General features: G+C 38.2%; 1 protein-coding gene across 2 annotated transcripts in view; it reads right to left on the bottom strand.

Moving 5' to 3' along the window:
- Window positions 1-17,779, bottom strand: part of GAS2 (growth arrest specific 2) — a 131,209-nt gene extending 113,430 nt beyond the window's left edge. The window contains exons 1-2 of one of the 2 annotated variants that reach the window (XM_043580826.1): window positions 17,670-17,779; window positions 9,129-9,293 (exon numbers count right to left, since the gene is read on the bottom strand). In XM_043580826.1, coding sequence (XP_043436761.1) covers window positions 9,129-9,276 — 148 coding nt within the window. In that variant the 5' untranslated portion in view covers window positions 9,277-9,293; window positions 17,670-17,779. Of the gene's footprint in view, window positions 1-9,128; window positions 9,294-16,216; window positions 16,597-17,669 lie in introns of those variants that run through there. The other variant, XM_043580827.1, reaches the window with a different exon arrangement.
- Between the last annotated feature and the right edge of the window lie 355 nt (window positions 17,780-18,134).

The following is an 18,134-nucleotide window of genomic DNA, read 5'->3' as shown; positions in this document are numbered from 1 at the left end:
CACATAAATTAACAAATAAAGAAACAAACTGCTGGAAAATTTGGAGAAAATGCTGGGTATTATTTCTGCAAAGAGTGGTTAAGTTAAAGCCAAAAAAAAAAAAAAAGGAAAAAAGGAGTGCTTTAAAGTTTTGTACTGAGACTCTCTTAGGAGGAGCTTTTATCGTAAGGGCAACGCATGCAGCTCAGTTCCATGAACACCTAAAAATAACCCAACTGGAACAACAGATAAAGTCCTGGCTTAAAGTTCAACTCACAACATAGAATATATTTGGATTTCAAGAAACATCTGTTTGGAATTCTTTTTTGTTTGTTTGATTTGGTTTGGGGGGAAGGGCAGGTAAAGAAGGAAAGACAATTAACTTTTTAAAAATGTTCTTTCTTCCCTACTGGATGCTTCGCATTTTAGCCCCCAGATAGGATGATGACTTCTGCAGGTGGCAAAACATCAGGAGCCCTAACTACTCACCACAGAGGTAGCCTACACAACACTACTATTATTTCAAAATTGTATGCAGCTGAACTTCATTCAGGAATGAAAGTAATATTCTGGAGATACAAAAGGCCGGTCCAGCAAAATTTGTGTTATGCAGTCACCATGTTGGCCTGCATTGTCTAGTAAGAAAGTAATTCTGGAAATAAGTAGGAAAAATAAGTATTAGAAATATTTTCAAAATTACCAAAGTTACATTTTGATGTAGAGAAGGTAAATTTTACTCCAAATTGTTGAAGGATCCCTTTATAAATTACTTATAAGATTATCTTCATTTAAAAGAGCTATTTAGGTATTCGTCTTTCATGAAGTTCCATGGCAATGGAAAGATTCTATTCATAATGGTAAGTGGCAAGATGATTACAGTTAATTTAAAAGAACTTGTCAATTATAAAAAGAAAAATGTCTCTCATTAAAAAGTTATTAGCAATTTACCAAAAGGTATGATTTTTACTTTTTATACACTATACCTGAAAAATTTTCATTAGCCTGATTTTCCTGAATACTTAAAGAATGAGTTTACATTAAACATCTGTATCTAATGAAAAATATATTAGGTGTCAGCTTTCAATTCTGTATATTTTATAGCTCCAAAAGGTGGATTTTTTTTTGCTAAAACAGACACTGTTACATACTTTATAGTTGAAATATACTGCCTCGGATGAAGGAAAAAAATGCAAGATGGAGAAGTTTTTTTTTTAATCTTCATGTGTAATATATTTTCCACACAAAGAATCATAAAATATATTTTTAAACATACTTTATAATTATAAGAAATCAATATAAACTTTACATGGAATGATACATATTATCTTATTACATTAATATTACCAGTTTTTTTTATATCAGTATATGAAGTTAGCTCAATTTAACCATGACAAGTCCATTAGAACAAGGTATGAAATACTAATTCCAATTCTGAAGTAAACATTATAAAAAATGAAATATCTCTGCTAGGCAAAACCAGATCTTCTTTAATCTGAATTGGGTAACTGTTTTGAGACATTAGATTATAAATACTACATGCAGTAAGATTCTAGAAGAATAGAATCACTTCTTCCCCAGCTCTGTCCTCCCAGGTTATTGGTATGCTTAGGAAAAAATAGGGTGAGTGCCTGGGTGGCTCAGTCAGTTGAGTGTCCAACTCTTGATTTTGGCTCGGGTCATGATCTCACAGCTTGTGAGTTCAAGTCCCAAATCGCGCTCTGCATGGAGCTTGCTTGGGATTCCCTCTCTCCCTCTCTCTCTCTGCCCCTCCCCCACTCATGTGTACACACATGTGTGCACTCTTTCTCTCTCAAAATAAATAAACTTTGAAAAAGAAAAGAAAAGATAGGACAATGTATAGATATAATCAAATCATCTTGGAGTACCAACTGACCCACACTAGGATGTAAAGACCGTTGACTTGAAGGTTAATCTAAAACAGTCTTGTCTAGAAGTAATATCTTTACTTCTTGCGTTCATAATTGCGGACTTTGATTGTCATACCACCAATTCAGTCATGACTGACAGCTTGCCAATAGACAAAGATCAGGGAGTTTGAGTAAAGATGGTAGTTAATTCACTTCCTCATAAAATGTTAGGGCACAATCATATGAAATGCAGATCTGCCTGAAATTTTTTGTCAAATAACTAAATCAGCACACACGCTTTTACACATCGGTGTATTCCTCCCAGAAATATGCCTTGTCATAATTTCCATAAAGATTAAGTATCAACCTGTGGTGTTTTGGACTAGAGCCATGTGGAAAAAGAATCCCTTTCGACTTCTACCTGGCGAAGAAAGAAAGCTTTCCTCCCAGTCAGTTAGCAGATATGATAACATCTAATAATGGTATTTAACATTTGAAACCTCACTATATGTCAGGCACTTTACAGGTATTCATGTTTTTTAATCATCTCACCAAACTGTGAAGTTTGGCTATTATGGTATTCACTTTATAGATGATAAAACTGAGGTATTAGATTAAGCAATTTGCTTAAAATTACTCAGTGAATCTGGATTTTTAACCTCTGATGTCTACGCCTACAGTCCAATGCTCCTAGCTAGCCACTGTGCTTGGCTACTTAAATAAATATTTGCTGAATACACAAATGACTAGTTTCTATAATAAAGCATTCTCCCTAATTCTTGTTGTCTTTTTCTCTGTAGAAACTCCACCAAAAGCCTTTCAGGAAAAAACAAAAACAAAAACAAACAAACAAAAAGAAAAAACAGAAACAGCTTGGGGATGAAGACAGTGGTGCTAAAAACTGAATCGCAGTCCACTGTGTAGATCAGAGAATAGCTGAGAATGTCATTTAGGCATGTTCTGATGTGAGGCCTGATTCATTGCAGAGAAAACTGGTGTATGTTTTCTCTAGAGCTGATCCAGGCAGGACCAAACTCTACTCCAAGCTCAATGCACCGCTCATTCCCAGCATATTTCACTAATTGGAGAACTCAAAGAAACTCATCTGCTATCTTAACTCGGGTTAGCCAGTGTTTTGAGATTGAAATTTGAAGGTTGGGAGATAGGAAAGGACTCATTATATCCAGAAACCCTAGATCAGCATCTGGTCCCCTCTGATTCACAGTATCTACCCTCCATGTATATCAAGAAAATACAAAGCTGTTTCTGTTGGAAAAAATGGGTTAAAAAAAATGAGGCAGTATATTCTCTGAAAGGTGTTAACTCATGAACATGAATTTGATTCTCTAAACTTTTGAACTAGCATAAGATACCACCTCTCCTAAGGAATTTTTATTGACTATGTCAAGAATACGAAAACTTTGCAGGATACGGATCTGATAAAAGGGTTTTAAGAAAAAAGAAAAGAAAGTTGTTCCAAACTCATTATACAGCAGTTGTATTTGACAGAAGCAGCTTCAATAAACAGGTGCTTAATTTTTTTAATGTTGAAATATGGTTAATTTTAGAAATAACTGAAAATTTTAAAATATTTTATATTGATCATATTAAGCATATAATAACTGGATTTTCTTTCCTGTGCATGTAGGAAAGTCAGGCAAAGGGTAAATCACATACTATCAATTACTATAATGCATTTTTAAATTTAAGTGAAACAATTCAGCATAATGTAATTTGTAATATATCTTATGATTTACTCAAAGTCCCTGCATATATCCAAATACTTATACACTTACATCCTAAAGATCTACAATCTTTAAAAACAATGTCGATTTCTTGGATGCTTAACAACTAAAATCTTTTCTCAAAAATATATTACCATATGGTTCATACAATGTTATCAACCAAATACTAATTGAAGGTAAAGGTAGACCATTATTTTTAAATGATTAAAGAAACACAAGTGAAATAAACAACTTGAGAACATTTACATTAGTATATTCATTTCAAAGTTAAGCCAACAGCAATATTCAATACTCCATCAGTAATCATGAAATTCATAGAATATGCCTCATCTATTTCAAGGAGGGGTGGGTGCTATAATCTGGGACTGTTAATTTAATAACATGCTGTTTATTCAAAGTGATAATTGTTTCCCCAATATTTATTTGTATAATCACTTGAAGTTCAAATGTGTCCTAAGGACACAGTTAAATAACAAATGGGCAATAACTAGTTCATGAAAAAAAGTAACAAAACAGAAGGCCTAAAATAAAGATGAAATGTATATATTTAATGTGTAACAGGACACAATGGCCAAAGAAATGTTTTATAGGGAAGAATAAAGGGGTCTTTGGGGTTCTTCTGCTGTCTTTTCTGAATGTTGCTCATAAAACGCTCCATGGTGCCAGGTACTAGAAATATACTTGGACTGCAAAGACTATTTTCAATAAGATGGGTAGATATTTCCAAGAATGTGTGAGTAGTCAATAAACATCTACACGATGATCTTTTCATGAATCAAGTTGGTATGCTATCTCATAAACAAATCCCAACTACCATAACTATTTATTCACCATAACTAGTTAATTTGTCATAAGATAGCTGGCATTTGATATTCTAATATATAAATTTCCATATAAAAATTCACTATTGTTGCTTTAATTTTATGCCTAAGAATGTAAAGTGCTATTTATTATTGTTACCTATTAAGTACCTGGAAATTACGGTATTATATAACTCCATATATGGCATGAATGTGAATATTGGTCACTGAACCAACAAAGTAATTATTTTCTCTAACAAACATTTTTATATACCAAAAAATCTGAATACATATTGAGTGTTCTTTAAGAAACTATATATTTTACATTTTATATATAGGAGCAGAAATATATGAATCTAAACAACCATTGATACTCCTTTTGAAAGAGAAAAAAAGTCATATTTTAATCAATTACTTAAAAGAAGCAGAAAGCCTTTCCACAAGTAAGGTCCACATCACAATGGCACCATCTAATTGAAAGGCTTAATTTAGTATATAAATTTCTACATTGCCAAAAAATGCAGAAACTTTATATGGAGACAGTATCAACTTTGAAACTACTTTCAAAACATTTCTAACTTTCAAGTAGATGAAAAACAAGAATTGAAAGAGAACTACACAATATAAATTTGCAAATATCTGAGGTGACAAAAAGGTCAGTAATAAATAATTTTAAAATTTAATTTAAGGACTCCATTTCCAAAATATGTGAATTCTAAATGTATCTATTATGTGTAATAAAAATACCCTCTTTTAAAAAATTTTTTAAATGTTTATTTATTTTTGAGAGAGACAGAGACAGAATGCAAGTGGGTTAGGGGCAGAGAGAGAGGGAGACACAGAATCCAAAGTACGCTCCAGGCTCTGAGCTCAGTACAGAGTCCGACATGGGGCTCGAACTCACGAGCTGTGAGATCATGACCTGAGCTGGAGTCGGATGCTCAACCGACCCAAGGCACCCCATAAAAGTATCTTCTAACATAGCCATACATTTTCTTCTCCCTTCTTCATTACCATTCTAGTACATAATGCATTTTCTTAACTCCAAATGCTTCACCACTTTAAAATAATCTCAAGTTATGAGTTAACTTTCTAAGTTACCATGTGAATATTCACTTGAAAGCTATTATCTCTCTACTTCTACGAATATAAGTCAATGCGAGGTGGTACGTTATTGTACCTTGAGATTAAGATTCCTTTTCTGAGAAAATTTCACAAACCATCAGTTGCATGTTTGTTACCAAATACTAGCATTAAAAAAATTATTCTTATTCTCTAAAAGAAAGATTATTCATTTATGTAAATTGTTTTCACTTTGTTTATGCATATTGATGATCTCAAACTGGGTCTCAAGAGATGGATTTCTTGGAAACCTAGACTTTTGGAACTGGAAAGGACATTAGAGATCATCCACTCCAAGCCCTTCATTTTATGGTTGAGGACACTGAGCCCAGAACAGATAGCTGAGTGACTTTGGGCAAATTTCCTACCGAGTGGCAGAGCCAGAATCAGAAGCCAGGTCTCCTGACACCCAGTTAGGAGCCAGGTCTCCTGACTTTTAATCCAAAGATCTTTCCATTACACACACAGTGAGTCTCTATTCTTTGAGGATGTCTTGGGCTGCTCACCCTGATCAATCTGCTTTGTAAATGATCACATTCACCAAATAAAATGTCTTTGATGACAAGTCACCGGACGTTGGAACATGCTTATACAAACAGGCTATACTCTAATCATTATCTTTCCCTGACTTTTCCTTCACCCTACAAAAAATTATAAAGCCCCTTAACACGGTCTTCAAAGCAGTATGCGATCCAGCCCCAACAAGTCACATGAACCTCTCTCCTTCTTGGTCTGTGCCACTGATGCCAGCCTTCACTGAGTTCTTGCAAGGTACCAAATTCCTTCCTGTCTCAGCCTATGCCATTCCCTCCACTCAGGTTATTCTCCCATGCTTTCTCCGGCTAGCTGTTAACTATTCTTCAGTTTTCAGTTTAAATATAAGAACTTTAAAAACATTTTTTTATGTTTATTTATTTTTGAGACAGAGACAGAGAGACAGAGAGACAGAGCACAAGCAGGGAAGGGACAGAGAGAGAGAGGGAGACACAGAATCCGAAGCAGGCTCCAGGCTCTGAACTGTCAGAACAGAGCCCGACGTGGGACCCGAACTCATTAACTGAGAGATCATGACCTGAGCTGAAATCAGATGCTTAATCAACTGAGCCACTCGGGCGCCCCAAATATAAGACCTTTTAAAGAGGATCCCTCCTACAAGCCCCCTGAGCTTTGCCCATTCACACTTCCTTCTTTTTACATTCTTATTGCAACCTGTATCTTTTAGTGTTTACAATAAGCTCAGTTAATGAATTATTTATTCACTTACTTCTTTAAAATGTTTCTTTTTCAATTTACTCCAAGCTCTTATAAGAGCCGGTACTCTATTCCTAATCACTATTCTATCCTCCAGACTTAGCAGACTGTGTCTAAAACACAGTTAACTACAAGAATTAGTATTTCCCAGCTAGTTGATTACTATGTGCCAGATCTATTTCTAAAGCTGGTGATGTCATTCTAATTTCCAACAATCTTATGAGGTTGGTATTGATATTATACTTATTTTATAGATGAGAAAACTGAGGCACATTGCATTAAGACACTTGCCTAGTATCACAGGGCTGGTAACTAATGGAATTGAGATTTGAATTCAAGCACTCTGATTCCAGAGTTCATTTTTTAAACTAATATATATTATACATATAATATATATTTTTTTAGATTTATTTCTTTATTTTGAGAGGGACATAGATGGTGTGAGTGGGAGAGGGGCAGATAGAGAGGGAGACAGAGAATCCCAAGCAGGCTCTGCACTGTCATTGTGGAGCCAGATGTGGGGCTCAAACTCACAAAACCATGAGATCATGACCTGAGCCGAAATCAAGACTCGGAAGCTTAACCAACAGAGCTACCCAGGGGCCCCTAAACTGATATATAATTCGGTAGCACACTCAAATATTTGTTGAATATATTAACTTATCCACAAAATCAAATTAACACTATCACCAAACTATATAAATGGAATAACAATGACAAACCATATAGCATTTAGAAGATGCCCAGTACTAATTAGCATATGTATTTTCATCATTTACTCCCACAGCAACCCTGTGGAATAACACTACTATTATTACCACTTTACAGATGAAGAAACTGAGAGACAGACCACATAAGTAACTTGCCCAAGATCACATTGCTAGTTAAGTGGCCGATCTGGGGTTCAAGCACAATAGGCAGTCTACTTCAAATCTGTGCTCTTAATTTCTCTTCTATGCTGCTACACTTGCAATAGCCTGTGTATCTGAGGACAGCTCAAAGTTAATGATAAAGTACTAATGTAACAATCATTAGTAAACCCTTGAAGGATGGGAGAGAGAGAAAGAGAGAGGGAAATCCATCTGCCTAGACAAACTTGACTCCCTGTATGTGATGGTGATAAAACCTCTACCTTTGTATGGATGTCTTACTAAAAGGGGACAGCCCCTTCCTTCCAGGGGATATAGTGTCATAGCGTAATAAAGGGTCTTCCTGGGAATGCCTTTGGTATTCCTGTCCTTACCCTGTGGCTGGGCACGCTGAAAACCGACACGTAGCCCTGCTACACCACATAGAGTCATATGTACACACTGAGGAAAAAGGAGACATCTCACCTTAGGATAAAGGCTTAAAAAACATAAAAGCCCTGCAAAACTCCAGAGCCATGGTGAGCAAAAGGAAACGTTTGCGAAAATGTGCTAAAATCTTGCCAAACCCTGCCAAAACCTTGCTACGTTTTTAGATAAACAGGGCACTCTCACTAAGCTCCTCATTTTCATCAGCTGGAAAATGAAGATAAAAAATGTGCCTTGACGGATCCTTTAAATAAGAAAATAATGTTGTGAAATCCCTTCTGCAAATGATAAAGCACCACATGCTTTCTATGTTTACTCTGTATTCAACTCTTCTATCATATATCTATAAAGGTCCTTTCTTCAGGTTTTAATTCTATCCTCTGTGAAAAGCTACTGGTGAAAACATGATGATCCTTTAAATGCACGATTCCATTGTGCACATGGTTGAAATTTTATCCTATGAATATGCTGGCAGAACAGAAAAAAAAAAAAGGCAGCCTTAGCATGAGGTAGCGTTTTTCTCAGAGACAAATTTTGGAAGAGCACTTACAAACAAAAATGAAATGCAAAGAAAACTTTAGTTCAAGGCTGGATGACTCCAGCCAGCTCATTTAGACAAAGGATAGACAATTTTGTTCTAGAGTCTGGGTATTCAGCAGTTTTGGAAGGTGTGCTACAAAAGTAGGACGAAGAAATCTAGTTTTAGAAGTCAGATTTTCACAGACTGTGGCCCGTGTGCAGTATCAAAAGAACAGGTCAAATTGGTCAGCTGCATGAAAGAAAAGTAAAAAATAAATCAGACCGGCCTATAGACAAAACCAGAGATTTGACCACACATTTCCACATTTCAATGCATGATACTGGTATTACTAAGCACAGTTCATGTGAGAGATATTGAGAAATTCATTTAAAATTTCCACCTGCCTCAGGTTTCCCAGATGCAAAATCCAAATAATGAAATCTTTCTTCCCAAGGTGCCGTCACATGCTTAGGTGAAGGACACTACATGAGGGGGGAGAAAAAACAGCCTGTTACCTTGGCTCACAAAATAAGATCTTATAACCTTACCTAATAGATTGGTTAGCCACAAGGCCAGATCTTCTTTCATCGGTAGCAAATTCGCTTCATGTCTGCTGGCCAGCCATTGGCTATACTGATGCATATCAGAAAGGCCAGGTCCACTGCGTACCTTTGGGCTCAGAGCAGTGCACATCATTTATCCACTTGTAATACCTGTTTTGAAAACAAAAAAAAAAAAAAGAGGAGTTGCTTTTTGTATAGACTTGTCTCGTGAAAATCTTTCTGCCAATGACACAGTAAGGAACCAGATCCATGGACGTTTTGATGACGGGTGAGGTTTTTAATTATTAAACCCCACAAAACACTACTTGCTTTATCTGCACTGGCCCTATCACTTTTGACCAATCACTTGGTAGGAAACAGCAGCAATCTGAGGTCAAATAGAAAAATCAAACACTAAGCTCTAAGCTCATGTGAAACACCATACTAGAAAAAGTCAGCGTCTAAGGCAAGAAATTCCACTATGCAAAAGCAATGAAAAGGGCTTGATTAAAATTTTAGAATCTCAATTGTACACTCCCAATGTTTGGGTTCATATTTGAAACCACAGGTTTCCACAAAATTTTAGAACTGAGTGCAAGCAATGACATAATTTGCACAATTTATTGTAAACATGGTCAGCTCTCTCAAAACTTTTACCTATACAATTAAGTATAGCACTTGGCTCTTTCAGCTGGGTAAGTTAATATGAACTCACAGTTTAGATAATTGGTGGGGAGACAGGGTAGAAGGTGCTTTCAAAGACACCCTACCACACTTTTCTCATTTTACAGTTAATGAAAAAAAAAAAAAAGGCAAAACAAAAACGAAAAACAAAAACCAGAGAGGATAAGTGACTCAACCAAGATCATATATACAAGATCATGGCAGAGTCAGGCTTGAACCTAGGTCTTCATACTCTAAGACCATTATTCTTGCCAGAATGATACATTTTTACAAAATAGATTCATCGAGAACCCATACTATAACCCAAGAATTGAACGGAATTCTAATAAATACTACCATAGGGTTTTCTTTTAACTTAGTTTGTATCTTCCCACTTTACATATTTTACACACTAGGTTTTGCTTGTGATCATTTTTAGAGTAGAAGTAATTAAATGTCTTAGGTCTATAAAATAAAAGATGATTTCATTACCCCAGTCCCTTATGGGCTTATGAGCAGCCCAGTCCCCTGTATGGGCTGTAGAAGAGATGTTTGAATATATACTTGGCCTTGAATGTAGCACTTTGTATGCATTATTTATAGGACCTAAGACTATAGAAGTAATATTGAAGTAGCTAGAGTAAATAAACTCATCACTTCAACAACGTGCAGGACTCTATTCTGTACACAAAGAGTGCATATGAAATAACCAAGTATGGTATGACTAATGAAAATGAAAATATTTGCAGCTGGCAAGAAGTATGATAAGATATAATAGGGTTTTCAGCTATATTTCATTATTTACGGTATTTTAAATTTACCAATATAAGTTGTATACACTTTTGTTGGTTCTATTCTTTGAAACTTTACGTAATAATCCTTTCTACTTAATGTCCAACTCTAATTCTCTTATCATAGGCTAATTTTTTGCCTTTTAAAGACTGCTTTTGAAAGAAAAACAAGACAACATTGGTGTTTAGAAAATTCTAAAACATGACTGCTTCCCAAACATTCTGCCATAGTATTAGAAAAAACTGCTAATGTGAATAAACACCTAAAAAGTGTCATAGATGCATAATTTAAAAACACAGACAATTGCATTTCCAAAGCAATTATGCTTTGGAATAACTTTTTGCAAAAAAAAAAAAAAATTCCCATAAATTGTCTTTGAAAACATTTTTTTATAAATCTCTATATATCTAATTACCTAAAGTGAACCAGTGCAAATGTGAAATAATTTTAATACATTTGTCCTATGTTTCTAAATTATCATTACAGGAGCCAGAATATCATTATTGCCTTTTTTTTTTTTTTTTTTTTGCGGTTAATCATCATACTATTCATACAATGTCCTGAAGCTTTCTCCAAACCCTGTGATTAAATATCAGAAACCTAAAAGAGTTTTGCTCCAATTCTTTTAAAAATAGGTCCAGTCCCAGGAAAACAAAAGATCTACCTGTGGCTGGTTAGGATTGGTAAAGGCTAGCTAGCCTCAGAAACAAACATTTAAGTAATAATACATTTAAGCACATGATTGATACATTTAAATAACTCATTGAAATCTTAAAAGGGTTACCTCTAAAATGCCTTTCTTCTCAAGACACAATCTCTCCCACTACTTTCCTGAAAGTGAGATGTTGTACTTCAGTAACTTTACCTACATCCTATTATGTGCTGTGCAACTTCCATTTAAGCATCAGAAGCCTACTTTGCTCGGTAAAAGGAAGAAGACACCTCAGATTCTTAAGCTCATTGTTCAGCAAAGAATTCATCAAGGGATAGTTTACAGTAAGCCTAAAGGCATGTAACAGTTTCAATGAGCCAAAGGGACACAATCCTTCCCCTCAATCCTTCCAAACAGTGAAGTTTTTATTTTCCTTGACAGTGGCACATTTATTTCTCATGTAGTCTGTCCTGTATTTTGCCAGAAATGTAATTCAAACTATCTTCTAATATTTATAGATGATCATTAAGTAAAAATAAGAAGAGTAACTAAGCAATTTTTGTTATGCTGCTTCAGGTATAATCAAAATTATATACAAAGGGGGAAAAAAAGCAATAATAGGATTATATTTCCCCAGGAAGCAAAAGGGGAGAGAAAGATGGCTTAGTGGGTAATTAGCATATAATGGAAATTAATTAAACATGTATCAAATACATAGACACCTAAGGTCACTGTCATAGACAAGGGCTCCTCTGTTTATGTGCCTTGGGAAAAAATCGTGATTTCAATCCATGTTCTCCTGATCCATTTTTCATATTTCAAATCACCATCAAACCTAGCATGCCTTTGTGGTTTAGTTGAAAGTACACGGAAGTCTAGGATTTAAATATGGCAGAGACATGAATAGGAAACATGGAAATGAATTCAGCTAGGATTGAAATTTGGAATGTGGAAGAATTACTGCATCGTGAAGTAATTTCTAATTGAAATGATTAAACTGGTATAGGTAACAACCAAATGAATTTATATCACTCAGATAAAAAGATCACTGCAGGATTGTAATCTTTTTATATTTTCAACTTTAACCAAGTGGATGAGTTGAATTATATCACAAAGAACAAATTATAACAAAAAGATAATTTCTGATCCTTTGAATCCATTCAAAAGTTTTCAAAAACCAAAAAAGATGCCAAGGAGTAGCTTTTAAAGATGGGAAATAAAATGATTAATGGTCCATTAGACTTGAAGCAAAAAGTTAGGTTTGGGGGAAAGAAAAATGTTTTGTATCAGGTATGTAAGCACTGAAAGATGTTACCATGAAAATTCATGTAATCTAAATATTTTAAAAGCTTGATAAGTGACTTTGGTAAGTACTAGGCAAAGCCAATCGCCTTGGAAACACAAGTAAGGATTCAAATGCTTCCATGACTCTCTGAGCTATGGCTTCTTCAAGCTGTATGGGTCTATCTAAAAATGGATAATGCAACCCTCAGGATTTGGAATTCAGAAAAATAAAACTTAAAGGGAAAAACATGCAGAAACTTAATACAGAATTCTTCAAAGAATGTGTGTGTGTATTATTTTTTCTTTCTTTCCATAGTAGAACTGATTCTGGAATAACCATTATGAATATGATGAGACTGAACTAGCCCAGGGGAAGAAGAAAAAATTAATGACTCCATAAGTAAAATCTCACATGTTTAAAGACTGTTTAGTCTGTTGCTCCACAATCCCAGTTGAAGACATCATAGTTTTGACTCTGAAAAAAAGTATTCTTTCACGCCACCTAGAGGTGTGCTTTGATTATGACCAAGATGGTTTCCAGACTATCTCTAGAAGTTGCTGACATGTTATTAAAAATGTATTGCAGGGGCGCCTGGGTGGCGCAGTCGGTTAAGCGTCCGACTTCAGCTAGGTCACGACCTCACGGTCCGGGAGTTCGAGCCCCGCGTCGGGCTCTGGGCTGATGGCTCAGAGCCTGGAGCCTGTTTCCGATTCTGTGTCTCCCTCTCTCTCTGCCCCTCCCCCGTTCATGCTCTGTCTCTCTCTCTCCCCCCAAAAATAAATAAATGTTGAAAAAAAAATTTAAAAAAAAATGTATTGCATAGAAAATAAAGGGGAAGGAAAGAAAAATAAGAATAAAATGATAAACATTATATCACTACTGTCTGCTATGAGATCCACTAAGAAGCTTACTTAATGGATTAGAATATTATTATTGGAATCAGAAGTGCTGGGGTCAAATACTGGTTCCACTACCTCGACACTGAATAGCTATTCTTCTCCAGTTAGATGACTTTTTCTCTTTGTACTGGAGCTCCCCAGTGTATACAATGGAGACAAAGACCTCAAAGATAGTTCGGAAGATTAAATATTTGTGCCAGTTTGAGGTATATACTTTATATCCAATAAATACTAGCGAAGCCTAAATCACCCTCGTAAAAAATGTGCCAAAATAAAACTCCTGTAAGACAATAGATTTTATAGAACTAAATCACAAAGAAAAGCCAAAAAAAAAGGAGAAATGAAAACAAAGTATTGATGGAATAAAGCCATAAATAATGGAAAATCCAAAGTTTTCTTATTGACAGGGATGAAACCCCAAGGTGAAGAATGACATGTTAAGTTCTAAAATGAGAAGTTTACAAGTATTTTTAAAAACAAATTTTGGTAACAAATTATACTTCATTTTTGGCACCAGTTGAAGACTCAGAAGCTGTTAATTAAGATGGGGGGAATGCTATACCTCCCAAAATAAATGAGGAAAGATCTCACAACACACCCCCACCCCAACACATCACACCACACACACACACACACACACACACACACACACACACACACACACTCCTTAACTGTGGCCATTTAAAACAGTGCTAATGAACCCACAGTTAAGGTCTCCCATCCCTAAAGGCCAATTTTGTTCTGATCTAACAGCACTGACCTCACCTCTTTTCAATTTTGTGTGTTATGAGTGTGAAGCATTGCAGAAACAAAGTTTATAGGCCAACAGCACTATTTTTTTTAATTTTTTTTAATGTTTATTTATTTTTGAGACAGAGAGAGGCAGAGCATGAACGGGAGAAGGTCAGAGAGAGAGGGAGACACAGAATCCGAAGCAGGCTCCAGGCTCCGAGCCGTCAGCACAGAGCCCGACGCGGGGCTCAAACTCATGGACCGTGAGATCATGACCTGAGCCAAAGTCAGACGCCCAACTGACTGAGCCACCCAGGCGCCCAGCACTATTTTTTTTTTAATTAAGCAAACAAAAAACACCCCACGCCAAACACCCTTTCAAAATTTGGAAGGAGAAACTGCTATCTTCCAACTGAGATTCGAAGAACTAATGACCAAGGACCACTCTAGATGTGCTGTTCCATCATTCTGAGTTCTTTCCTCCTATGTGATCCATTTTGGCTAACCAATAGTATCTCTACAAAGCTACACCATCCCAACGAAGTCATGAATGCTAAACTGTAACCTAAGGGTCTAATTAGAAAATAAAAGTCCAAAATTTAATCAGAAATGTCACTGTAGATCTTAGAAATGGACGCACATTTCAGCTAAGAAGCACAACTTGTCCACACACACACACACACACACACACACACACACACACACACACCAAGAGTAAAGGCAAAATGACACTCATTATTAATTTTTCTAATTATGTAACAAAATCTTTAAACTCAAAAGGACCATAGAAGATGTAACAGTCAAATTCCTGGTTTTTAATAAGAGACTGGAGACCTAAGATACTTTGGCCAAAGCAACAAAGCTATTTAGTCACAGAATCATTAAAAATATCCTACTCAGCTCTCCTGGCCTCCAATTTCAAGTAATGCTAACTTTTTTTCCAGGAATCTCTTTCTCTTCTTGCAGCCCCATGATGATTTGTCCTGAACTAAATGATGGTATACCTGTAATAATAATTCTTTCTCAAATCATGACCCAAAAATAACAGAGTAGACACCGATTCTTGTATTTCCATGGCACTTGAAAATTTTTTTTCAAGTTTTTAAAAGCCCTATCAATCCATTTTTCCAAACAACTTAGCACAGGTTTTTGGATCCCTACCAGCTTAACTTAAAACATAATTTGAATAGAAAAACATCTGAAAGTAATTAATCAATTAGACTAAAGACTTACCTCAAAACTTCATCTAAGTTGAGTAAGTAAACCTTAATTCATGAGGACACTTCGGGGCTTTGGATGTTGTCTGTGATGCAAAGATTGCTATAATGAAATTGAGGGCTAGCAGAGTTCTACACTCTATTGAACACATACATCTGTTGTGCAGAATAGTCTCATATAAGGGGAAAACAGTAGTAAAAACTCCACTGACCCTGAAAACACTTAGGTCAGAAAGATTACACAAGCATTACTCATTTTGACAAGGGATATTTTGTATCTTCTCTCCAGTTCTTTTCTCTAGTCCAAAAACACTGAGTGGAAAATCTTGATTGTTGCTCAGGAGAAATGAAAAGAAATAGTGCCATCCTGTTTGTGCCCCAACATCAAAACCACAAAGCTATCAAAACAGCCTTAACATCAACTGCAGTTTTAACAAAACTCGGCAAACAAATTGCCAGCACCTCATTATTTGCTTTCACCCAAGGTAACTTTGGCCTTCCAAAGGCTCCAAAAGTCTAGAATACAGACTGGCAGCCTTGAATCAAAATTCTAAAATTCTACATAACACACTTGGATTAATGCAAGACCCACCATTTCACCACACCTGCAAGTTTAAGTAAGATTTCTTACCAAGATACTAGAAATAAATTGTGCCATATGACTTTATATCCCAGTAAAGCGCAGTCCACATCACAAAAAGTAGGGTGAAGAAACAAGCCCAAAGTTTAGTAACACACAGGCTGAAATTCAAGCTACCTTTCCATTCCAGAGCCCATTCAGGGGGCCATGTGTGAAGGCTTCAGTGTGCATTGCAAAGGCCGCCTGCCCCATGCCTCAGACATCTGCCCCTTACCTTCTCTTAGGCAGTCAGAACCAGGACGCCCATGTTGGAGAAGACCACCACAGCCACCCCCCTCTCCTCCGCAGTTAAGGGGGAGCATTCCTCGAGAGGGAACTCATTGATCGATTTCAAAGGCTGGGTAAACTAGACCCCAGCTGCAGCTAATCAGTGTCCACCCCGCGAGGAGGTTGGGGGCAGGAATCAATAACCGACACCGGCTTGTTTCCAGCCCTGCGGCGGTGAACCTCAGGGCTCGGTGAGGGGGAAAGGTGGACTTCTCTGCCTGGTTGGCACATCCGACCTGTCTGCACCTTTATTTTAACACTAGGAGGCCAAATGGGTGTTCCTGTGCACACGCAGATCTTATTTCCCCCACAAAAGATCTCCCCTACACAGCTGATTTAGCTTTGTTGGAGAGGCTTCTTGGGGGGAGGGAGGAGTTTACAAGAGGGACGGTAAAGTTTTGCAAACTCTTAACTAGAAGTGGATGGAAGTGAAGGAGGTGTGAGAATGAAGACGAGGAAGGTGGGGAAGCGAAGGTTTTGATTTCCGGAGGGAAGTACTGAACAACCCACCCCCCACCCCCCCACCCCTTACCCCAATTGTACTGGAATGCAGAAAACAGAATCTGTTAACCCCTGCTTTTGCTCCCTCTCTATTCAAGGCCGTGGAAACTTTGGGTGTCTGGGCCGGGTTAATGACAATTTACCCTACTGGGCTGATAGAATTTAATTTTGCCGGAGTAACTAATGCCTCCAAAGCAAAGTTGGCTCCTCTGCTCCCCAAACAATTGCGGATTCCAAAGCTCCGCTCTTTGGATGAAAAGAACAATACTACTATGCAAAATCTCCCCAAAGGGGTTGGTTCATAGGCTAGCGTTTTTGTTATTCACGTAAAAGAACTCAACTCTGTGAAACCCATCAGTTGAAAACAAGGAGTATCTCCCCAAATCACAAGTGTCGTCCCTTTTCCTCCCATCCCCGCCTCCCCCACTCAAGTGAAACACCCAACATCAATCCATGAAGACCGCCCTCGCTCCGCTCGCCTCTTCCCGGGAACCGACCACGCTGAGCTTGCATCACAGAGACCCCCTGTGCACGCATGCAGAAGTGTGCGTGTATAATCGATGTGCTGATTAGAAACCCTCACTTCCGTCCCTGGTTGGCTGAGCCGCCCCAGCGGGCTCTCGTGGACGCGGTCATCTGGGCTGCTCCACAATAGGGATGGTTGCGTCCAGGGAACCCGAGTCACCCACTGCAGTGCCCACCCACCAGCGCCAGAGCCCGTCCGCCTGGCCGCGGCTCCTCGCCCTTCCCGGCCGCGCCCCCGAGGTCACCGTCAGGCGCGCCCCTCCCCCGCCGCCCCGCGCGCACCGGCGGGCAGGGCCCCCCAGCGACCCGGCTGCGGAGCGCGCGCTGCGGCTGCGGCGGCGCCGGCGGGAAGCCGGCCGGCCCGCCTTGCTCACCCCGCGTCCGGAGCTGGCTGCTGGCGGCTCTCAGGGGCGCCGGGGCTCCCGGCTGGGCTCCCGCAGCGTCTCGGGGCCGGCCCCCTGCCGGCGCAGGTCCTGCAGCAGCCGCGCTCCGCACCCCAGCAGCCCGGCGGCAGAGGCAGCAGCGACAGCCGCACTGCCCCTCTTCATACTTCTCTGATGGCTCCTCTCGGTGCTGTTTGGGAAAACGATTTTCCCCCCTGCCAGAAACAGATTTCCTACATTTCATCAGTCCACATAGACCGAGCGGAAGTAAAATGCTTACTTTTTCTGGTGGACGGCAAACCCAATTGACACTGATTTACCCTTCAAATGGGGAGAGATTGTATTACAAGCCCTTGGCAGCAATTCCGAGGTTGGGGCCAAGCTCCAGCCCCCTTGTCCCCCAAACACGAACCTAAGAGAGAAAGGGCGGGGGGTGCAGTGGGGAGGGGATCCTAT

The sequence above is a fragment of the Prionailurus bengalensis genome, chromosome D1 (genome assembly GCF_016509475.1).
Source record: "Prionailurus bengalensis isolate Pbe53 chromosome D1, Fcat_Pben_1.1_paternal_pri, whole genome shotgun sequence".
In the NCBI taxonomy this organism is placed as follows: Eukaryota; Metazoa; Chordata; class Mammalia; order Carnivora; family Felidae; genus Prionailurus; species Prionailurus bengalensis.
The sequence above is the reverse complement of the archived record's forward strand: the minus strand, read 5'-3'. Positions and strand labels throughout refer to the sequence as shown.